Source organism: Falco cherrug, chromosome 11 (assembly GCF_023634085.1).
Source record: "Falco cherrug isolate bFalChe1 chromosome 11, bFalChe1.pri, whole genome shotgun sequence".
NCBI lineage: Eukaryota > Metazoa > Chordata > Aves > Falconiformes > Falconidae > Falco > Falco cherrug.
In genome coordinates this window covers 25538498-25563498 of record NC_073707.1, presented here as the reverse complement: position 1 = coordinate 25563498, position 25001 = coordinate 25538498, and the positions used below count along the sequence as shown (strand labels likewise).

General features: G+C 45.1%; 1 protein-coding gene across 4 annotated transcripts in view; it reads left to right on the top strand.

Annotated features, from left to right (window-relative positions):
* KCNMB2 (potassium calcium-activated channel subfamily M regulatory beta subunit 2) overlaps positions 1-25001 on the top strand; it is a 152568-nt gene that overhangs the window by 100902 nt on the left and 26665 nt on the right. Inside the window, exon 1 of one of the 4 annotated variants that reach the window (XM_027809685.2) lies at positions 260-700. The exons of the other annotated variants lie outside the window; for them this stretch is intronic. Within the exon in view, the coding sequence (XP_027665486.1) occupies positions 651-700 (50 nt within the window). The 5' untranslated portion in view covers positions 260-650. Of the gene's footprint in view, positions 1-259; positions 701-25001 lie in introns of those variants that run through there. 4 annotated transcript variants of the gene reach the window in all.

Sequence of the window (25001 nt, the reverse complement as noted above, 5' to 3'; positions counted from 1 at the left end):
GTAATTTGCTCCAGACCTCTGCATGCACATATTCTTATATGGTGTTTGAGAAATCAATTATTCTCGGCGCATATAGAGTCCGTTGCTGAGCTCAGAATCCAGGCACTGGGGAAACTTATGAAACAACCATACAGATTAGCTCTGTCATAATCCACTCAGTCCCAATTGAAGAAGTCCCCCAGGAGGGCTTTGTTGCCTTGCTAGAAATCCCCTTATTCACCAGCAGCCCCTCGGCAGGGCAGATGGGTTTTGCCTCACAGGGATGCTCTGCGCTAGCTCCAGCCATTGACTTCCCCCCCACCCAAAAAAGGGGCTTAGGCAGATCCCACAGGGTGTCTCCCTGTGTCCCCAGCATGATCCCCCTTACCTCAGCTGCTCGCTCCAGGGGACGCCCTGGGAGTCCCAAGGCTGCAGTGGGTTGAGCAAGCCAGCTTTGGGCGGAGGACTCAGGACCAGCCGGGCCCCTCACATGCCCTGGAAGGCAAAGCTCAGTGCCAGCACAGCGGGGAGGCACAGAATCCTTCCTGACAACCTTCTCTGAATGACCCAGATTGCATCAACAGGCTCTGGAGGGAGCCCACAGCCAGTGCTCTTCAGATGGGAGCATAGGATTTGCAACATGGGGCCCAAGAGGGACAAGGAACACAGCAATGGGAAAAGAAAGCAGAAGGCCTCAGCACCCTTCCCACCTTCAAAGCTGGTAAATGTCTCTTATTTCCCTTTCTACTCTTTCTTATAAAGAAGCCGGAAAAGTCCCCCCCTCCCTGTGCTACTTTGCATGCCAAGTGGCAGGGTACTGGGGAGACCCCGATGCCGAGTACTGAACCTTGCCTTCCAGGCTGCTGTTCAAAAGCCCAGAGGCAGCCCAGCAGGCTGGAGCATTGCATGTGTGTGTCCAGAATGACCCAACATTTCTCCCCTTGATATTTAAGGATTATTTGGTAGATAAGCTCATGAATAACCGGGTGCTGCATGTTGTGCCAGCAGACGGGCAGTGGCAGCAAAGGAGTCTCCTGGTTTTTGCATGCTTGTGCAGAGGCTACAAACACAGAAGTATTGATGCTTGTAATACCCCTCCAGGTGAAGGGCAGGCAGAGAGAACAGACCCTAATCAGTGAAGGGGTCTACATGAACACACACACCCCACCCCCCCCAGGCACAATGCACAGAGGGACATGCCAGAAGCCTCCACTCCCACGAGAGTCTCCCTTTGGGACACTGCAGCTCTGCAGTGCCTCTTGGGCTGAGCAATGCCTTTTGACTCATGTAATCTTGTTTAAATGCAACAAGCATCTTCTCCTATGCAGGTGCAAGCCACAAGCACCATTATTCTGGGCATACAAGCCACTAAAAGCAGCATTGCCTCTCTTAATGGAAGAGAAGTATCACAGCAGTAGCTACACTATGGACCATTAATTTACTGCCAGGTGGCTTAATCCTAGACTTGAACATGCATTTAACTAGAGGTCTAGAGCAAAAAATATTACAGTGCAACTGTAGAAATGCACTTTCACAGTAATAGTTTTAGTGCCAGTTGAACTCTGAGGCAGAACTCCCTCCAGCTCCCATGCAGGCAGGGGCTCACTTCTATGTGCCCACATGCAGGTAAACACTGTGGGGTGGGATATTTGGTCATTAACAAAAGTATGAGGCAATGCCATTTCAGTAAGTGTTACATTAGAAATGAACGTGGAAGTATGGAGTCAGGCAAAAAATTACTTCATTATCATTTAGGTAAATGATTCTCCAGTACAGAACTGAAAATCTGCACCCCTGATACAGCCCCACAGATGCTTGTTACCCCTGTGCTTCATGCACATGTCTATGCTCTTTGCTGGGCTGAGTTCAGATCAATTGGCTTCGCTCAGCACCACGCTCGCCCTCCAGCACAAGCACATGACCTGCCACTTAGTGCTCACAAGTGTCATTTCCCAGCTGCACTGCCAGGGGTGTGCAGGAGGGGTACCAGGACAAATTTCTATACAATATTTGCCAGTTTAACTCCCAATTTGCCCAGCACAGCCATGTCCACTTCTAAAACAGGTCAGCTGCACCCCTCAGTAAGCTGGTCTTTCTAACTGGTATGTGTCCAGCAGTAGTTTTACGCTCTTGCTAATATCAGTGGAGATTTTAAATTGCCTTTAATTAGAGCTTTGAAAGATCCCACTGTTTCTCAGCAATTAGCTTCTGTACTGGGTTTGAATTGAACAGCAGCCCTTCACACTAGAGAATGTGACAAGCTTGGAAAACTGTTCATTTTTTACTCTGTTTCCAAGTCTTAACTCTGCTGCTGATGCGTAAAGGCTGGTGAGGAGACAAAATAAGTCTCGTACAAGGGAGAAATGAATGAAAAGTCTCAGAAATAACTTAAGCCCATCTACATCCTACCCACATGCTCACAGCTGGGTTTGTTCTACTTAAAACCAAAGTCTGCCTCCACTAATTCACACTTAAGTAGGTCTGACTGAAGCTGCGTGGTTTTGAGAAGCACTGGCAGTTTGAGATGTGGGGCTGCGATAGGAAGAATCCCGCTGCTGCCAGCAGACCCGCTGGGTCTCAGCACTGTGGGCTGCCTCCCAGCAGTTAGCAGGTCAGCACTAGGATGCTAAGGCTGCTCTTGCATGGGATTTACTGTCAGCACAAGGTCTTTGTGTGAAAGGAAAAGACCTTTCCTTCCCCCTCAGCCCGTTCTCCAGCCCTCTCCCCTCCCCATCCTTCAATGTCCCCCAGCTCTGTCACCCTTATTAGACTTCTGACCCATTAGCCTGAGGACAGCTGGGGAGGTAGAATCTAAGATACTACACCTGATACTGTAAGCTGTCCTACCCCCACCCCCTTGCCCTCCATCTCCTGGCCTCCAGGGCCCCTGCCCCTCTGCATTGCCCTCACACCAGCTCCAGAGCTGCACTAACATGCTGGTCTGAGGGACGACGCGCTTTCAATGCCTCAGAACAAACCTCCAGCTAAGTTATTAAACCCATTTAATACCACTTCTGACTGGTACAGAAGTTACGCTAAAAATAATTGCATTTCTCACTAGTCACAGATAAAACAGACCCTTTTTAATCATTAAGATATGACCTGATGTGCATTACAAGATATTAACAGCCCCACAACTAAAATAACAGATACAAGACCAAAAGCTAAGTCATAAGCATTCTCAAATGCCTGCAGATTAATCATTTCATATCTCCATAGGAGCATCCACCAAAACCTTCCATCACTGTTCTTCTGTATCACTGTGGTCTTAAAGCCACAGCACAGCTCCGTTCCCAGCCACAGCTCTGCCTTGTCCACAGAAGGCAAAAGCAGGGAAGGAAGGTGTGTGTTTGCTCCCAAACACAAGTTGATGGAAAACAAGGAATCAAAATTTCCAGAATCTGTTTTCAGATTTTCCATTTCACTCTGTGAAAAAAAGAAGTCCCTTGTTGTGTCAATCCTTTACAGTAATTATAAAATTGATACTCTTTTCAAAATATTTTTTCTTCAGTGCTTTCTCCGAAGTGCACATCCACTCCTGATCTCACGGCTCAAACTGTACTCTTGGTATTTTTGGAATTGATTGCAGCCTCCTGATCCATAAAAATAAGCAACACCACCAGCAAAATAAGAGCACAGGTGCTGCTGAAATGGCAATCACTGCTCAGGATCCAAGCCTGCAGTTACACAGCCCGAGACAGAAACCCACTGCCTCCTCCACACAGCACAGGTGCCAATTTCTCCCCATTTGGGGATTAAATAGATGACCACACAGCAGTTAGCTGACCTGTCTGAATCCCTATCAAGGGCTCTAAGCGGTCCAGAAGCAGCACAGCTTCACTTTAATTGCATAAGCACACAGCTTGTTCAAACTCCACTCAGGCCCACACTCAAGGATTTAAAGTAGTGACAGCCTCAAGTGCATTAGTCTCCCTTGCATACTCATAAGGTGCTTGAAAGCTTCAGCTCGCGTCCTTACTCTTGCGGCAGAAATCACGACCGTTTTGGTTTACATTGCTGAATCAAAAAGACCAGCAAGTGACTAACATTAGAGGTGTCAGGGAAAGCAAGGCAAAGTCCAAGCAGAACAGCTCTAGCAGAATCCACCATAAAGGATCAGGTGCATTCAATCCAGTCCCCTTTTTATCCTTACAACCACACTCTCAACCCAGGGGCAGCAGATTTCATCAGAGCACCAGAAAGCCACAGCTGTTTTGGAGCACTGCTCCCAGCCAAGTGCCCAGCATCTGCAGGAAGGCCCATCACATCACCCAAGCACGCACCCATTCCAGATTGGCCATTTCTCTAGGCACCTGGTACAAGTACCCAGCCGCAGTCAATCAAGCCATCTGCAGCTTCCACAGGCAAACTCATCAAGTGAGACAAATGCATCACTTATTTTCGCCATGGTTAATGGCCATGAACCTGGAGGCTGAAATTTCAGTTCATGCCAAGGAATACAACAGTCAATAACAGATTCAGCCCACAAATAACTAGAGGAGTCCTGGCCTGTGCAATGGACCAAGGACACAAAGAAGACTCATTTATTTCTCAATTCTTTGTAATTCCTCCAAAACTAGCAAAGCTGGCCCTCTCAGAGATATTTAATAAGTTATTGCTATAGTCTAGCCCAGAACTCCTCTGGTGGTGTCATTAGCTCTGCTGCCTGGTACTACAGGCAGCTGCTCCCACCAATAACGCCGATTAGAACATGTACGCTTGTTCAACTAGGAGGTGGCTTCAGAGTCTGAGCATCAAGCCAAGACCAGCTAGCTGCTCGGGTTGAGCAGTTAACATCCCTAAAGACCCTCTAGGCAGTCCTGGCTATACAGCATAAGCTGTAAGGAAAGGTGGTTTTTTTGGGGGAGGTAGTCAGCAGGAAGGGAAAGCAAGCCCCTCACCCCTGATCTTAAGCACTAAAGACTGGGAGTCCATGTTGTAGGACCACGGCCAAACTTTATTCTTCAAGAAACCCAGCCCTCAACGTTGCCAATGACATGCTATTAAGTGACCTGAAGAAGATACTACAGAAGTACAGACTTATCATCCATTATGGCTGTCAGCTTTATAGGGCAAGAGTCAGCATAACACAGCCAGGGCCTCGTGCTTCTGATGCCAGCAGGAGCTAGCAGCCCTGGAAAAGCAGGTCATGCAGCCTCACGGTGGGCGCCAGGTGGGAACAGGATCACCGTCAAGGGCTATCAGGGACAAGCTCCCCCAGAGCTCAAATCTCTATCATTTTACACCATCTCCAAGTCTGCCTTTCCTCCTCCACCTTTAACTGAAACCTGCAGCTGTGCCATGCTCACTCTGCACCTCATCCTCTCCCACCACCCAGCAGGTCACCACTAGCACTTGTCCCCTTTGCAACATTACAGCAGAGCTCTATTCCTCATGTCTTGTTTTCCTAACTTGAGATACCTGGTGCCCACATGCCCCTTCTGGCTGCACTCTCATGTGCCCCCAGCATCACCCCTTGGTGGCCGCAGGAGCCCTTGAGCTGCCTCATGCTCCTAGCCCACCACCCATCTGGTACAGGCAGCACCAACCAGCCTCCCTCAGGAAAGGTCTTAATAATAAGCGTGGAATTTTCCAAATATTGATTCATTTTAGCCTAAATAATATCATTCTGTTATTATTGCTTATAAAGCTGGCTCTGCTCCACCTTCTACAACATTGCAGGAGTGACTTGGCTGCATCAAAGCTAACTCACACATCGTAGCAGCAGAGCCAGGCTATGCTTAGTACAGTCCATCAGCTAAAATAAAACACCAGGACCCCCATCTGCTCTTATCAAACAATGATAGACATAAATCAATACACTCATTTCTGCATAGCTCTTCCATGACTACAAGCCTGCCTAGGGAGGAAAGCACATACATTCAGCCTTACTGAACTTTAATGCAGATCACAATGAACACAAAAACCTGGCATCTTGATGCAGTACCACAATACATACTTCACCCCAGAAAGCTGCAATATAAGAAGTAAAGATAGTTCAAGAATCAACACTCAAATGAGAAAAAAAAATACTTCAGACTACCAGGCACAATACCTTGGATGTGCAAACAGCACTTTTCTACTTGCTTGCAAGCATCTCTCCCCAAACAGCTCCACATTCTTCAGCCCAACAGCTCCAAAAAGTAGTCTCCTTCAAAATGTCTCAGCAAGAAACACCACAGAACCATCCAGAAAACACCTCGCTACTGTCACTGGGTGAACTATTCATCTGTGCTTAATCTGGCCTTGATCATCAACACCTGAAACCCACAGACACCCAGCACACCCTGGGTTATTTGCCCTGAGTTGCCATAGTTCAATTAACTTCACCTGATCCCTGATGACAATTGGGGTCAGCTGTGGACCTACAACTGTCTTGTTTAGGAGCCCAGACAGCATTTAGCAATAACATGGGGGGTGGGGAAGCTATTTTTCCTATTAAGCCTGAAGTCAGGATAGTAGCTAAAGTTAACTTGCTTGCAAGAAAAAGGTTTGGGGGTTTTTTGTGATCCATTGATTTTACATCTGAAATTCGGGTAAGAGGCTTAGCACACACTTACTGAGCAACAACTTCAAGGGACAGTGAGCAGGAGGCAGAAGTTTGGGATGTTGTTGTGTGGCTCCTGTTGCTAAGGTCAGTGCCTGGGTGGTGCCTGTGTGCTCGCTGCAGCTGGGTCACTTGGGTTTTGCTTCTCAGAGTAAGGTGTGAGTCATGGCTGGAGAGCAAACTGCAAAAACTTGCTAAGGAATGCCTCTATCGTGTACTTCCACTCACCTATGAAAATATACATTAGTAGCAGCAGCTAATAACAACAGCCACTAGCAGTAGCAGATCTATATTAATACTTTTTCTGGTAGCAGCACGCTGTATATTAATAATTATATCTAACCTTTCAAATACACATAGGGAAAATAAAACCACTGTTTTTTCCACACACTGTTACAGGTCCCACCAATGTTAGGGTATAACATTAAGATATGTCATGTCAAAAATGTCTTGGTGACAGAATACTCTGAATATCAGTGCTTTCTAGTTCCCCTCACATGATACAGCCAAAGCCTGAGTTTCTAAATGCCTAGTCACTTCTGAAACTATCACCAGAAATAGATGTTTGCGTGAGTTGTGTGTTGCACTAGTGGTAGCAGTAGGTTTCAGTTTGGAGATGTGATGGTTGAAAAAAGAGAAAGACATGGTTATTAACTTTTACCAAACCGGTAGGGTGTGCTTACATACAGAAATGTGCTGTACGTGAATGTGATGCCCATATGACACTTACATATGCTCCCCACCTGTAAATGATGTGGTCCCTGTAAAACCTTGTGCGCCTTGTCTCTGAGAAGCCAGCAAAGAAGTGCCTCTTTTTTCTTTTTTTTTTTTTTTTTTTTTGTTTCAGGAGTTTTATGTCTTGATTCTGTTTCTACAAATAGTGATAAGTTTGATATAGAACCAGGTGGTTTTGGCTGTTATGAAGTGTGAATACTACAGAAGTCCATTACAAAGCTTTCACTAATGTTAAGAGATATGACATACTTGTACTTAAGGCTCTATCTGGATAATCATTCAAAAGCCTAGTTGAGCTCTCAGAGCCTTGTAGATCTCCACCATGTTCCAGAGCTCTTCTGACTGACCACGAGAAGATACAATGACCAGGAGTCTGAATCAGGTCCAGTTCTGTTCCTTCTTGAAATTCAAGTCAAACCTTTGAGCTGGGCAGCAGCAGCTGGTATTTCTCACCCCTGTGTTTTTCTTTAGCAACCTCACAGATCCCTTAGTTTGGGCAATACCTGTTCGGCATTCCCCTGGAATAGATCTGGAGTGGATCCCAGGGAGCTGGTAGCGTTTCTGCTGAAGCAAATGGTGCATCAAGGTGTACTGAATTGTAGAAATGAGCATTCAATGACTTGCATAATCTGTGTGCCTGCTTGTAAGGTATGGCCACTACACTTTCAGACCTCAAGATTTTCCATCTGGCATTAATAGAAGAAAGTATCTAAGTGTTAAGGGCTTAAACAATGAGGGTCATTTCTTACGGCTGCTCCCACACGGCACTGAGAAAGCTGGAAATGCCGCATGCCTCCTTCCTCTCCTCTTCCCCTGGCTGAGGGCTCATTTCATTTTCCCATGCAGTAGGAGCTGGACTGCGTCTTTCTTCATTTTGCCATCAGACGGTTTTGTAATCATCAGAAAAAGAAAAATCTGAGGCATCGCTGGTGGGAGCTGCTGGTTGGCCCCTGCCAGAACCCCCAGCCAGGGAACCTGGCACTTGGGCATTTCAGTGCTGTGACCTCTGGCTCCGGTCTCCTGTTGGGATGTTTAGGGATGTCTCATGAGGATGCTACGTGGGGGCAATTTTGTAAATGTAAATCACCATGAAAGCATGGGCAGAGCTGAGCTCCTGCCATGGAGCTTGAAAGCGTAGTCAGGGTTTAGGCTGCCTGGTCCCGTCTTCTTTGATTCCCTGTCTCACTGCTTTGGTAAGCGATGCAAGCAGATTGTTGCACGATGCCTTTCCTGAAGCAGATGGCTGCTTTCTTTCAAAGCTTTCTTATGATGGAAGTTTGCAAGTGCTGAGACAAGTATTTAACCTTCGAGGGCTTGCATTCAGCACGGGTGCCCCAGCTGACCGTCTGCTGGAGCGCTGCCTCTCACGCCAGGGCACCCACCCCGACGGGCCAGCTCGGCTGGCTCACCGTATCTTTGAGTGACTTAAGCAGTGGTTTTGGGGGCACACTTACACAGGCCCTTGGATATATGCCTGTTTCCTTCAGCCAGGCTGCCTTGCAGCAAGTCCTTATCATTCATTTTAAAGGAGACATGTCAGGACCTGCATTACAGTCGGGTTTTTGTTTTTGGTACCTTTGGAGCCCCAAGGCCGGGCAGTCTCGCAATGTCCTCTTCCCACCTCTGACCACATCCCTCCTCTGAAGCAGCTACCAGACAGGGAAGAAGCTGGGACATGATTTAAAGGTAGATCTCAACAAATGCAGCAGATGACTTAAAGACAAGGGTCCTTCACAGTCCTACAGAGGATCTGCCAAGGAGGTGTTGAAATTATCAACAATTTCTTTCATATTTACCATATTCCTTACTGTCTTTTCTGTAAATATTGTGTTGCTTTAGCCAACACTCACCATACCTCTTTTAACTTTGATTTTATAGGCCTTGCCGAGGAGATAACCTATATGCTATGTTAGGTGCTTCCATTTGCTTGTATAAGCTGCCGTTTCTTCAAATATCAAACCATTAATAGACCTCTATGTAAATGTCTCTCAAGTGTAGAAGAATGAGATTTAATATTGCTTCTCACTGGTCTGACAGGAGGTTTGCTTGTTTTTACAGTAAAATCATTGCTGTTGCTATTTATCAGCCACACAAGGTTAACAACCTCCTTAGAACTTGGATACCAAAGTTCACTCTAAAACTTTGCTAAGTGAGTTATTTCACCCTTCCACCTGCAGCTGCTGCATTATGTGCTCTTACGTTTGGGGTATTTGGCCTCAGGATTCCCCGTTATGTTCCTCCAGATTTTCTTTTAGTCCAAGCTTGGAAGCTGAAATGAGTTAATACCCAAACCTGCATCTACTCTTGAGGCTGCAATAGTCCACCCTTCCCTCTAAGTGGGATGTGATTGCATCTGGTGAACCTTGGCTCAGTCAACTGACAAATTTATCTGTTGCTGCCAGCTGTGAAACAGCAGGGTGCCTGAGAGGAGCATCCGAGCATCCGCCCCCGTGGGCCAGGACATTTTTTCTTGTTTCTGGATATAGATAAAAATTCATCAGCCTTCTGGGAAGGAAAAGGCTGTAAAGGTTAATAGTACAACAACGCCACAAGCTCCTAGGTGACTGTTCTGCCTGACATGATAGGAGTCTCGTGGGAACGCTGCTTTTGTGGGGTGTTTGTTATTTCCTTGGGTGGATCTGTGAGAGAAGGGCTAATCTTATGCAATGTGAACCACATATTCTCAGATGAGAACATGTAGAAATGGTTAATTTTAGAACCATCCAACAAACAGAACACAGAGTAGCTTTGGATGCAAGGACTCAAAGCCAGTTCCTCAAAGCCCTTCCCAAAATATAGCCCAAGAGCCTCCAGTGAACATTTGACTTTATATCCGCTGATTATTTTTCTAATATTTTTTTTTAAAAAGATGACTGGTTTCTGAACTAAGACTTTCTGAAGATTTAACAGCTTGGCTTTTGAACATCAGTGATTTTGTTTCACTGAATTTTCCCATCCGCTCCCTTAACTAGCAGTTAGTGCCCATCACTCAGCTCCACGGCCAGCACTCTATCACGAAGGGCCAAAAGGCAGCATACAGCGATGCTGGAAAAAGGCAGCAACATGTTCACATGTTGTTTGACCACTGACTGGAGGTGTACATGGCTCAGAGGGGAAAAGCTGTCGGAGCAAGCCCCTCTGCATATCACGTTATCAATACTGTACTGTAGCACCATGCAGCACATCACGGGTTGCCTCCAGGGCAGCCAGACAACCAAACCCAAAAAACAACTTAAAATAATTTGCAGGCCTTGTGTCTCCATTCTCCATAACGTGACTGGCTCCAAAGAGAATTTCCTTTTTTTCCAGACTGCCTTAAAAACCCCTTCACCTAGCTTTGACCTCAAATCCTTCTGCTCCAGACAGAGCTGAAAGAAGATTGTTCTTTAGGGCTCCAGCACTTGTTAATTCTCTTAAAGAGATTACTCAAATCTCCTAAACAAATATCAGACTAGATTTTGGATTAAGCACGGGTGCTAAAATGACCTTGCTGATAAAATCAGCATGATCTAACCTCACAAATTGGAGAGGGAAGCCTTGGATGTAATTTTGACTCGGTAGGTCCTATCGTGGTAAGTTGTCGGACTGCTCTGCACCTCTGTTCCTCTCTCTGTAATATTTTTGCAATGTTCCCTGAGAACCAATACAAAAAATGTCAGGTCTTCCAGACCTTCACGGGAAAAGCAATATACTGACAAAGTCACTGGGGCTGCGCTCAGCCTGCTGTTTTCTTTTACTAATGCTTATTGCTTTCTCCATTTCTCATATTTGAGCTGTCTGGTTCATTTCAGTGTCAGTACGAGGCTGCTTTGCACGGCATCCCAACTTCTGTGTTCATCAAAGTGCCATTGTTCGGAAGTGGATTTAGCGTGGTGCATTTGGCAGGGTGCTCCTGTCCAGGTGCTCGGGCATACCCCGGGATCCCCCAGGGATCTGTCTCCCCTGCCTGCTTCCTTTGGGTGATTTCCCCACTGGGCAGCTAATAGCCGGAATTATTTATGTCCTGCAGTTTGCTTTGTGTCTCGCTTCGGTTTCAGAAATAATTAACCCTGCAAAGACAGATGTGGATTTTGGCCGTGTAACCGGCATTTTCTAAAGAACCGGGAACGATGCAGTGAGGTTTGCGTTAAGCATTTTTGCCATAGTGTTGTGGCCAGGAACTAAGCCCAGAAACCTTTTCTGTCATGAGCATTTCAAAAAAGAGAGATTGTTAAGTCAAAACTGTATCACTTTCAACCTACTTCTTTCCTGTTGTTGTTCTGTTACTGGTCTTCTATAAGCCCAGCAGATTTCCTTGCAAAATCTCTGGTGTCTGTAATGGAAACAATTTCAGTTTAATTTACTCATTTGCTAATCCTAATTTTCCAGTACTGTGCTTACAATATCTAACCAAATATCACTCATATGGAAACGCATTAAAATTCTGCAACAAGCTGGAACTTACAGCTTCAAAAGTTGTCAGCTTTGTTTCTCAGCTGTCAACATATAATGGTGGGTCTGCCTTCCTCTCCTCAAAAACATATTGGTCACGTTCGCTGTGCCCTTCCCGAGCACTATGTTCCATTTCACTCTCACTGTAGTCCATTATGGCAAACATATCCTGCTTCCACTAAGCTCCAAATATACCTGATGCAGAAATATGACCTTTTCCAAAAGATTTCTTCATATGCTATTATTTAGTTCTCCTTTGTTTTTAAATAATTTAATATATTTTTATAAAGACTGTTGACACTGTGATGTGCTGCACATAGAAATAGCAAATAATAGTACTGTGACAAAATATTGGGAATAGTGCAGTCTGTGCACAGCAGTCAGAACTAAGAAACTGTGCGTTACACACCCTTGACTTGTGACAAAAAGGATGAGCGATCTGATTTTGTTCCGATAGTGGGGGCTGCCATTCGAACAGGCAGATCCAAAGGCTGCATTCCCATCACACCGCCTCTGGCTCCCCCATCCCAGATGAAGCGGGGCTGGATCTCGCTTCTGCATGGCGGACTGGATCCTCTCTGATCCCAGCCGGGCTCCCATGGATAAAAGTGTCTGTAAGGACCCCAGGCTGAGGCTGAAAGTGCATCTCCAGATGAGGCAGCTGAAAGTCGCTTTGTACTCAGTACTGCTGGCTCCCTTCCCTCCACAGCTGTCTCCTTCACTCCCTTCAGGGGGTTATATTTCTGTGAGCTAATTTAAGGAGAAAAGCCTTTTTAATCCGATATCTTACAGACTCAAAGTATGGATATTTTTTAGTTTGAATAAAATATGAGTATTAAGCTCTTTAGGCAGAGACTTTGTCTTCCACCATCTCTTCAAAGCGCTCAGCAAGCTGCTGGTATTACAGGTGTAAATATTACAAATAATATAATACAGTTTGGATCTCAGAGATCTGTTTCATTTGGAATGTGCTTACCTCTATGTTGTGATAGAAAAGGCCCAGGTATAAGGAGGGCTTCCCAGAAGTTAGTGCTGAGCCTTGCCCTGGAAGACCTCAAGGTCAAGAACCTATTTTGATTTAGGTTTCCTTGTAATTCACAAGGCTTTTCTTGTTTTGCTTCCACCAGTGGAAAAGAGACACCCAGCCCAAGGAATAAAAATAAAGTTTAGCATACAGAGCACTCTGTTAAGAACTGGATGAAAGCTGTTTAATCCTGCAAGATAACGGTGTGTAGTAGTTCAAGGTAGAAAGTGAGAATGAATTCCCTAACCAGCTGAAGGCAAAGAGGTAAAAAGGACTTAAGAAAGAAAAATCCTTGTAGAAAAGAATAAATTATTAAGCGGAAAAGTAATTTAACAGAATAGTAATGTTCTCATACAACTGAGCAAATCTAATACCAACTCTGCAAATCTAATAAGATCTCTGCAAAAGCAGAGAAGTTCAATCTGAAGTGCACTCTTTTGAGGCTGAGGCCAATGTCCATTAAGTACAATAGAAATACTTCATCAACTTCAATACGAGCCAGGTCAGGCGTCCACTGGATTTGAATTGTCGGTGGCTGTTCTTGTCCCTACAGAATATTCCACTCAAACTTGCCACGGCAATTAAAGTAACATCTAATTTCCACAACAATACAAGCAAATTCGCAATATGTGCTGCTCTTGAACGCAAAGCGCAGGAGGCACCGCTGTGTTTGTGCCAGAGCCGTTTCCTCTGTTAAACGAGAACCAAATTGGCCCCGAAAAATCACAAGTCGGTGGGAGGCAGACATCAGACTTTCTAAAATGAGATGTAATCAATAGGCAGATGCCACAGAAGAATCCCAGGCTCATCCTCTGAGGGATCCATGAATAGTCAACACGAGGCAGGGCACCCATCTTGCACCAAGATGCCATTGTGTTGCCAGCCATTGTATTTCTCATTTCACTAATGGCCAGTTCATCGTATTTCAGCTAGTGCTTCATTGCGCACAGCAGCTGGAAATGATCAGCTTTGTTACCCACAGCTCCTAAAGGCTCCATGCCATAATCCACATGGAATTCTGCAGGCTTCAACGTACATGGAAAAGGCTGGCTATGCAATGGCATTTCATACAATGCAACTGCTGTGCACCCAGCTATCTTGGTCTATCATTTTTTGCAGCTCCCAGTAATGCCTCCCAGTGAGTGTTCCATTAACTTTTTCACCCCTTATTTCTTAAAAAGCCCAGAAGGAATCTTAATCCCCCTTATCTTGCTACACTATTATCTTGCTGCATTCCTGGTGGCTTCACACAGAGATTTTGTGGAACTGTTTTTTTTTCACTTAGCCCAAAATTGGCTTGGAGGAAGGCAGTGCAAAGAGGCCTTAGCCTGAGTAAGCTAGAAATATGAGTCTTGCTTTGTGCCTGATTTTAATTTGGATCAGATTAGAGGAGGATTTGTTTTACTGCAGTTTAAGAGAGGGGAACATCTCTCATTTGACATGGGAGACTGAGTCCTGTTAGATCCTCCCTTTATATTAGTCCCTTGGAGGAGCCCAGGATGATCCACACATCCTTGTCTGCTGGACCACCAGTGAACCCAGCCCTGTCAACTCTGGAAAGAGTGTTGGCATGACGTCTGTAGTGTCCTTTCCCTGATGAACTGAGGGTGTCTGTAATGGAAAAAGGAGGTGTAAGATTGGCAACTGCTGAAATACAGCTGGCCAGGAAGAAAAGGTACAAAATCCACTTACTTTAGTGTGCAATTGAAGTAATTTTATGGATCATACGTGTGTAATAGTTTGCTGTATTAATAGACTCAGTACAGAAGCTTTCAGGTTCAAAGTAAGCCTCTCAGTCTATTGCTTCAGTAAGAGCAGTCCAAAAACTATTGATCTATTTATACAGATAAACACCCAACAGAGTTATCGGAATCAAGGTAAACACTCAGAAACAGATTCAATAAAAATAATCATAAATAAGTAAAGACCCAGGAAACAGAAACGTACAACTTAAAACTAATTGAAATGCTGACCTGAAGAATAGCTGTTTAAATGCATTTCTGCAAAGGCAATTCCGAGAAAGGGAAAAAGAGTGCAAAAAGTAAGTGGATAATTTCAGAGGTGGTAGACAAGAGAACAGACAAGTAGCATGCAAGTCAAAGAGATAGGCAAGGGATAGAAAGTGATGGAAGCAATGCTGGGTTTTTTCTTTATATATATATATATATGAATTTAAAAATACTTTCTACAAAACAAGGTCTGAGCACTGTCATTGAAGTTAGCCTGGGGAGAGTAAAGGAGTGGCATGGGTATGCACATACACATATTTTCTGTGGCTGGGCAGTCTAATTTTGCAGCCATGATCTTTTCTATGGTTAGGAGGAGTTTTAACGTGAACCCTGTCTGGTTTGCTGAGCCATTTTTCCATCTGCTTTGGCTGCCTCTGAAGCTACCATGGGACAGGACAGGATGGGATGAGGCTGGGCAGCCGCCACCACCAGTCTTTCAAAGTACATATCAGCCAGTTCATCAGTTCAGGGTTTAGGCTGATGACCCTATGGTAAGCGTTGGGTCATGCCTGTCCTCCACTGTAGTACAGACAGCCTGTCTTGAAAATAGTATTTAGATTCTTCAAGGCCTGATGAAGCCCAGGAGCCTCAGCTGCTTGGTGCTGGGTACAGCAGTAACGAAAGGCCAGCTCCAGCCCTGGACAACTCACAACAGGCTCTAGTTTCATTTCAGGTGCGCTCCAGCCAAAAATATAAAGGCAGGTTCAGACCAAGCGCTGCCTCACCCACTTCAGCGCGTTACATCTTACCCTACAAAATAAATCCCAGTTGTGAACAGCCATGCTTTGCTTGGCTTTAAATGACGCACAGCAACAGCCCAGTATTCTGGAGAGAAAAGGTCACGCGACATGTACAATTTAATCTCATCCACTTTGGTGTACATCAAAATATTGAGAGCTTGCAAAAAAATACAGTAATTATCAGCTGAAAAAAAATTGGTTTAGCCTGGAAGATTGAGTCCTTCAGGAGAAGTTCATTAGGTTTTGCCAGGAAGATTTAAACTTTTCCTAAAATAAGGAAATGGGCTCCATTGCAGCCTCAATGCAGTAAAATAGATGTGTATTTTGTGTACTGTTTCTGTAAATATCTGATGTACTTAACACTGGTTGCACTTCCCTTGGCTCATCCCAGCCTGGATGAGCACCAGGAGGTGCTCCCTGAAGGCAGCTGGAGCACACTGGGAACATGAACGAGCAGGAGTTTGGCACTGGCCTGAACCTCAGAGCTCCTTGGTACAGCCACATAGACGTGGACAAAGCCAAGCATATGCCGTGCTTGCAGAGGTTACAGGACAGTTGTTTTGCTGGTACAAGTCAACGCAGCACTTCCAGAGCTGGCGGAGGTGCCCTGATGGGCACCCAACCTGGGCATTGAGTGCCGAGAGAACAGGTCGAGGTAGCGGTGAGAGGGAACAGACCATGGGAAGAGACAGAGAAATCCAGACAAATGGGAAAGAAGAGGAAGACCAGGAAGTGACCTGAGGTTATCGAGCATGATTTTTAGAAGAAACAGGGAAAAAAGTACTTTGACAGAGAACATAATTAAATTATGGAGCTTCTTGGCAGAAGACCCGGTGAAGGTGACAGTGGGAGGTGGTTTGGGACAGAGATTAGACAAGCTCTGAAACCTAACAAATGCAGGATACTGGGAGGGTGCATGAGGTCCCACAGGCTGGTCAGAGCACCCCTCACATCTTGGTGCAGGTCCATCCATACCTGCTGTTCCTCACACCCATCCCAAGCACTCAGCATTGGGTGCCCTGCATTGAATGGGGTGGACTCAAGCTTTCACCTGGCACCACTGCTCCTTAAATACCTTCCAGCAGGGAGAAGCAGAAGGCAGGTCACAGGCTGATGTAATTCAGCTCCATCGAAGTCAAACCAGACATCAGGATGCAGCTAAAGGACTGCTGAACTCAGTGCTGGAAGGAGGGGAACACCGCAGAGTTTCATATATGGTCCAAAGGACACTGAGGGGAAGAAAGATGGCGAGTGGTTAAAGGTTTAAAAAGAATTTTTATAAAAACCCAAGATATTGTCAAAAAATCAGCCAGAAGCCAAGATTTGGCCAGATCTGCTCTTACTTAACCTTCGGTGTGAAATCAGGTCTCAGCCTTTCTATTCTTGGTAACAGCTGATGAACGCAATGTAACAAGGTATTAATAAACATCTGCCCAGCTCTTAGATTAATATGGAGGAGAATTAATGGAGGTCTTAGCACGTTCATATTTTCTAATTATGGCAGATGACTTTATTTATAGAAATAATAGGGAGAATGGAAATTGTCACTGACACCATGTCAATATACGTAATGAAATCCAATCATTTAATTGCATTACATTTGGCTAAGGAGTCGTATCAATAAAAGGCCCTCTTTAGTCAGAGCGGTTCAGTGGTTGGTACATACTCCATGTTAGAAAGCTATTAAGATTAATACTTTTTTTCAATGGCGCATTGGGAAAATAAGCCATCTCTGACATAGCTATTCCTCTGCCTCTGACCCCAATAGGATGGGGCCGGGGGCAAAGCTTTCCACCAGGAGAGGTGAAGGCCACTGACCCTTGCTCAGCTGCCTGGTTTTCGTGCTTCTTTCTGGACACCCCTTGATTCCAGTCCCTGATGCATCTAAAAGATAAAGTAATGCCCAGACTAAAGCCGGTGCTCTATTTCGGTTGTCGCCAGCCGTGGCTCATGCACCAGCTGTGCTCCGTGCAGTGCCCTCCTCCCGACCACAGCACAACATCAGCAGTCCTGTGGGAACATCATACTACACCACGCAGACAGACAAAGCACAATTTTAAACCTTCATATGTTTACGCCTCCTAAGAGAGGAGGAAAGGCCTATAAAACTCCCGCTAAAGGACGCATGGCTGTTCGAATCGTTTGCAGCTTGTTAGGTAAACCCTGAAGCCAGATTGTATTGGGAGATGCTGGTGTGGGTGTTAGAGAGCTGCTGGGGTTTAAGTGGGCTTTGGACTGACTGTGGCTGGTTTTCAGGGGTTTAAAACACATTTCATAGTGTTCAGTTCAGGCAGGTAGCTAGAGAAGTTTGGATCCTTTCTCCCAGAAGCAGGGAAAAGTAAAATAAAGCTAGGATTATGGTGACAGATGGTCTGTTACACACAGAGCACTGCTAGTAATTTTGCTCCTTGCACACTGAAGATCTGGAGTGATATTGAAGAGCCAAGAAAGTCCTCTGGTTCTCTCCTGTTCTTCCAAAATGTGTTTCCTAAACCGTTCTTACCTTCCAAAGCTATTGGTCTGAATTAATGAAAACAGAGCAAGGAAATGTTACTATTTCTATTAATTATAGAGGCAGGTTTGTGCAATAAACAGAATTCATATCCCTACAGCGCTGCTTAAGTACCTATAATTCAGCTGCTCCGCTGACAACTGCAGCATCTTCTTCACATTGTTTTACAAATTAGCAAACCTGAAATCAGCAGCCGTGTACACTGTGATGACATTTAGTTTAACTACAGGGGATCTGACCTGCTGAAATCCACGGGTGGTCCTCCAGCGCTGCTTGTCACCACTGTTGAGTTAAAGCTCCCAAATTAGGTATTCCTACATCAGCTCCATGCTTTCCATAGAAGTGAAAATACAGATGCTTAGGAAATACTGTCAGATACTTATTGCAATGGCTGGTACTCTTGCGAGTAATGCCAGACTAACACCTGGGGTGATGGTATTTCAGAGACTAGCAGAAAGGGGGGTGCTCCTGGAGCCAGCCTGACTTTCCAGGTCAGTCAACTGGTTTGTGTTTACTGTGGGGTACGTGGAGTAAGAACCCACACATGAATATCTTTGCTCAGTGGTCAATGCTCAATACCTGCATATCCCATGGGAATTTATTTTGCTCGTCAAAACCTGCAGAAACGGAACTCGGTGTGTTGTCTCCTAGTCAGTCCTTCCTCTCCCACCACCTTAACACCAGTGTTAGTGTCCTGTCTGGTAGGACTGATGGTAGCAATGGGTTGGATGAGCATCTTCTGTCACCTTATGGTGACCTTCATATTAGACCAAGCCTGGGACTAGGAAGCCCCAGGAGGAGCTGGCTGCTGAAAGCACGGTGCTCCAGCAGCGCCGGAGGAAGCGAAAGCTTTTGAGGGTGTGCTAAAAGAAAAAAAAAAAAGTGCTGGGGACGTAAAGGGAAGCTGGAAAGTTGCAGAGTGATAGTCATTCTTGTTCCACTCCAGCTTTACACCTTCCAGATTAAATAAACTGCTTTTCTCTGCACCTGAGTGAGGGGAAGCGAGTGGCTGATTCCCAGTCAGTAACGCGTTCGGTAGCAGGGCTCCCGCTGCGAGCTCCGAGCTTTCTTCCAGCAAACTGGTCTGACTGGGGAGCACTCTGGCAACAGATAGACTCTGGCAGCAACATTTTCCAAAAGCTGTAAGGTGCCAATAGCGGACTGCTTTTGATGGCAGCATGTTCTGACAGAAAATGACTCCACCAGGAGAAAGAAAAAAAGAAAAGGCACTTCTCTGGGCTCTAGTGCAAAAGGTTGATTTTTTTTATCCACTACTCACAGTGCTGGTGGTGTTACATTTTAAGCATCTGACTCAGGCATTTGAGTGGAAAGGCAATAAAATACTTGATTTTGATTGAACATTGGACTTGAATTTCCATTGTGGCAAAGGTAAAAATAAATACAAACAGCATGAAGAAATAAAAAAGCTACTACTTGGACAAAACGTTCTGCATCATTTTTTAAATTTACAGATACTGAAAAATCTCTTTTTTGCCTTGCATGAAGGTCAAAATTCAGATTTTAAGCATTCTTTCAGCAGGGATTATATTTAGATACTGAACCTCCTGCCATTTTAAGGAGAGTATTTCTTCAATTACATCCAACATCAGTCCAGCTGTTAGGATTTCCTAAGGGACCACAGCAAACCAAAGAAATGCCTTTGCTCTGGTGCTGACAGGTTCTGTGGCATTGCCTTGCTGCTTTGCTTCTGCATACAGCTCCTGACCTCACTGATGTAAATAAGAAGAGAATCAAGTACCTGGTCTCTTCTGAAGTACTTGTCAAAGAGCATTTAAATGATAGACTTCATTAAGCTTGTACATCAGCTTTCAAAGAAGAAAAAAATAGCTGAGCTGGGGAATTCATGACAGCATTTCCAGTGTAAGAAAGAGGAACAGGTGGGGATGAAAGTTAAATTTTACACCCCCATGAAATAAAAATGCAGTCCATATTACAGCAGCCGCTGGAAATATCTTCTGTAATTGAATTACTACTATCAAATTAATATGGGAGAAAAGCCCTCTGAACACATTAGGAGGAAAACTACCGGCTTTTATTTATCTACTATACTGTATTACAGCGAGAGGCAGAACGTGTTACAACTGGGACAACTCAAGACATCTGCAGGGTGTTAGCTAGTGCCTTAACAAGTTTTCCTACAGGTATGTTTGCTTAAATTGATCTAAATAAATTTAAGAATTAAATTACCAGCTTTTAGTAGAAAGATAGGATCTTGAGAACATCTACATATGAGAAACATTTTTGGCTAAACTTACCTTAGCAGCCTCCTGAAGTCACGAGCTAAGCTCCAAAGCACCTTGACAATGAAATACCCAGTGCATCCTGTGGGAGGTGGAACTGGTCTTCAGGATTTCAAGGTCAATATGAAAACACAGCTTTTCTGCATTTTGATTCAAATGTGATTCACATGGTTCCTGGGGCTCAGGTATTCTTAGGAGGGACAGAGGCAGGAGGAGCTTTCATAAAAGCATCAAAAAGGGTGAAAATTAACAGGCAACTCTTAAACTGCCCTAAAAAGCAGAGTACACAGACATAGCCCACACATTCTGATTTTCAACATCTATTTCCTTGTTTCATTAATTTCAGTATCAAGTCCTCGGTAAGAGCCTTTTTTTGTTAGGAAGAAGGTGGGTGCAGGCTGGCCAAATGATGGACACCTTCTAGAAAAAGACCAGGGAAGGCAAGATCGTGCAGGCTGTATCTGCAGTAATTTTCTGAACAAATCCCATCTGCATGGCACTCAAGGGCAGGGGCAAGCTCTTGTTCTCTGAGCAGATTTCTAGCATGTCTTCAATGCACATTTTAGCAGCCAGAATCTGCTTGTAATCTCCCGCATGACATTTGGTGTGATAGGACAGTGAATTTTTTCTTGATCCTGATAGCTCCTGTCATTCAGCAACTGCTGGCCGGCAGCTGGCCGGCATCGGCAGTGCAGCTCTGCTGCAAAGCCAGCAGAGTACGGGGATGATCAATCCCAATGAGGTGCCATGGGGCTCTCCAGCTTGGGAACCTCCCCAAGATAGAGAAGGGATGTTCAACTGTCAGTCCTTGATGGTGAGGAGTTTTGTGCCTACAGCAGGTGAACCTCTTCCCACTCTGTGAAGTCCTTCATACCGCAAGTGCCGGTCCCCAGCACACCAGCGATTCCACTGAGTGTGTGCAAGGGGATGGCACACGGAGCTGCTCAAGAGAAGTAACAGCTTTTTTCCCTGGCAAATGGTACAACACGTGTGGACCTCACACACCCACACTTAGGGACACATGGCATGTCCTGGACACCACCACTGTGTAAGGAGCTGTGGGAGGTGGGTACGAAGCCGCCCACCCACACTTAGATGCCCATGCACAGCCTGGCAGTTCCTCCCAGCCCTGCGGTGCAGGAGTGGGGAGCAGGATAGCTGATGAAATAAAGTGATTGTGAGTTTAGGGACTTGAGTTAGGACCTCTCCTGGATCTGCAGCCTGTCCTAGACATCAAAAGCTGGACCACTGGGCAGTGACATGGCCAGGTGAACCCACCTGCGTAGGAGAAGCTGTTCAGTGCCAGACCTCTCGCTGACTTTGCTAGAAAGACAATTCTTGCTAGCTGTTTCGCACTTGAACTTCTGTACCGAGATGGGTATCTTCCAGGGGCTACTACAAAATAACTTCCCCAAAATGGCCCAGCAACCAAAAATCTATTCCTGCATCCTGACAATTTCAGTGCATCACCACCACACAGTTTTGCTGCCACTGGCTCCTTGAGGCAGCTTTACGCAGCACTATTGAAAAGGAAAACGTTCACTCTGCCCGGGGGGAAATGAAGTGTGGAAGTCCCGTTGTCACTGACAGAAGTTTTGCCTCTAATTCCCCATCTGCTCTTCTGAATGTTAACCTACAGTATTGGCACATAAGCTTAAATGATAAATAGGGATTCCAAATAGAAGGCAGCAAAATGTTAGTCAGATAGGCTGGTGGTGTCTGCAAAAATGTGGTGTGGGCACTCATGTTTCAAGAAAAGGAAATTGTAGGACAAAATATAATGTTATATTACGTTGATTGAGGGAAAATGCTAGCACAGAATAGGACAAACTAATGGGTCGAAAACAGATTTATTTATTTTTTTGATCTTTAATCCATATGGGATCCTACACAGCTCCTCCTTCCTATTCTTATTGTTATTTGTGTTTAGCAGACAAGTAAAATAGCACACGAGGCAAGAAATCTGAGAAGAGAGTAATAATGTGATGCATAGTGTTAACTCACTAGTTTTGGAAATATCCATTTATCTTGGTTAAACAAAAGCTTTGCCCAAGTACTAAGCCAAGTAATCATGATTAGAAAGAGAAAAAGACATTCACCTCCTTGGAAACTCAATAATCTTCAACAGTAATAGCTCTGCAGTGACATAGTTCAAAGCTGGATGCTCGCTGTAATTAATATAGATTATTGCCATATGAAGAATGGAAGCATCTGTGCCTGCTCCTACCATTGTTTTTCTTTCTAGACCAGTTATGAGACAAAAATACATTGGGGATTTGTTTTGTGGACATGGCCCCTTCACTGCTCGAAGTGCTCTGCTGGCCTCAGAGCATTGCAGAGATCTTGTTCACTCGGTTCAAAACTGTGTAGAGGGCATACATATGCTGTTGCCTCTTACAGAGACTTTGCTTTTGGTTTTCTCACTATTTTTTTCCCTGACTCTCAAGAAAAATTGGGTTTATACTAAAAAAGTATATTACAAGAACACACCTACAAAGAGATGCATGAGCTCTCAAGCTATTAGCTTTCTAAGGAGCTAAATCTGCATCTGTACTGTCCAGTGTATGATGCACTGAACTCATCCACAAAACCGGTGATTCAGGGTTTACACTGATTTTTGACCTAATAGACTGGTGCAGCGCTGTACTAAGCCTGGCTCATCTCAGTAGTCATTTTACCCCTTTACTCCGCCAGATTTCTCACCCACTTCATACCAATACTTCCATAGACTTCATTACTACCTTTTGTAATACGCAGCTGTTCATACTTCTCTTGTGTGTGCACATCACTATTACCTTTTATGTTGTGTTCCCTGTCTTTCTAATACCCTGCCTTAACGTAACCCACTTAATTTCTAACTTTCTCCCAGTCTTGCTGATTAGGCTGGATTTGATCTGTGTCCTAACTACAAATGAATCCATTAGAAATGCTTTCTTCTTCTTACACTGGAAATTGTTCTCTGGAGCATGCACCTTCCCTGTAGGAATCAGGGTTTTGCATTGTTTTTCCAGTCAAGCAATAGGTTTCCATGCCTAACATGAGACTTGGAGATCCTTACCAGCGGGCAAAGCAAACGGGGAGCTCTGGAGAGCACGTGCAGGGGTTGAACAGTCTGTGAGGGTGTAGCGATAATACACTTAGACTCAAGAGCCAATAGGTGGCTGACTCTACAGAATTAGGCTTTTAAAAATAAGGGCACTTAGAATACTCAATTCTGTGAAAATTACATGAAATGTATGCAGGAAACAATTTTTTTCTGGTGCTTTTCTACTGCACTTAGGCACAAAATTCTGTTTTGTGAATTTGACACAAATGATCTTATTCAACTAAGTGATACAGATGGTGAAGTCTGTGTCCTGAAAGGATGAGGAGCCACTGCAGGGTGTTTATGGTGCAAAGTGCACCCTTTTGTGATATGAAAAAGAGGAAGGATACTCATGAGATCCAAGCTGGGCTTTTGCTTTTACCACAGAGGTGTTTATTTCAGAGCTCCATGCCTCGGTATCAGTACTATCGAGGTGCTGTATCAGTGCCCCCATCAAGCCCTTGTCTTAGTTTCAAGGCAGGCAAGTAATTTCTACCCAATATCTGTCATAGCCAGGTTTCTGAGCTGGTGCCATCAGTACTATTCACAACCTGTCTGTAGACATCCTTCTGCATCCAGAGGTCCTCCAGCAGGTCCAGGGGACCACTCGTGAGGGAAGCATGACTGTCAGGCAGCTGGACACCCAAGCTCATGCTCCTCTCACTCCTCCAACCTGGCAGCCTCAGACATTTAGATCTCAACTAACTGTTCCTTGCACATCCCAGCAGATTTAATACAACGTCACTCATTGACAGCCAGGGAAACTCAACCAGCAAGTAGTTAAATAACTTGCTTGACTTTTCAGGTCACGCTGGCAGGGCTGACCTAGCACTCCTGGTTCTCTTCCCTGGCCACTGTTTTGGATCAGACCTTTTACTAACTTTCCCGCACAACCCCAGTGTGCAATGAACAACAAAAGCCGTTGCCTGCAATGGCCAAGTGGCTCTACATCAACACCCAGAGCAGGCGGCCAGCCTGCTTGCTGGGGGAGCAGCACGGGCTGGTGCACTTGGGCCCTGGTCTGAACCAGGGGTGAAGCCAGTGAAGAGCCTGTGCAGATCAGCCCCTTGCTCTGCGCCCCAGTGTCACACCTGTACTTCTGCAGTATTAACAGGCATCTCTGGTTAACGGTCTTTAGGAAGATGCGACATGTGAAACCTCAGCAGTGGGGCAGTGCTCGTGCTGGCTGCCCACCCGCTAGCGGCGCGCGTGTTTGGCCGGCTGCAGTCTGCTAGATCCTCGTAAAGATTAACAAGCAGACTAAATGCGGACTGCTCTATTTTGCCACAGAAAATAAAGTCAGACAGCTAAAATTGGGGAGGGGAGGGGGCAAAGGGGAGCAGCGAAAGCAGACCAAAGGCAACATGAGTCGTATTTATTTTTTAATCCCATCTCTTTTAGTGTCTGTGATGAGCGCTGTAACTAAAGGAATCTAACTGAATTAGAATTTCAATATGTCCTGAGCAGATTGGAGCTGTTTCCATTCATGAGCAGCACGTCCCAGCTGTAATTGCCTGCTTGCTTATCCACACAGCTCTTTACAGCTAATCCAAATGTGGACTCAAAAATAAATAGTGCCAGAGCATTCACTTCCCGCTGGGCAGTAGTTTTAGCTCGCTTCTGCCTTTGCTTTGTTCCGGCTGGTGCTCTCAATGGCACGGGGACTGACTCAAAGGAG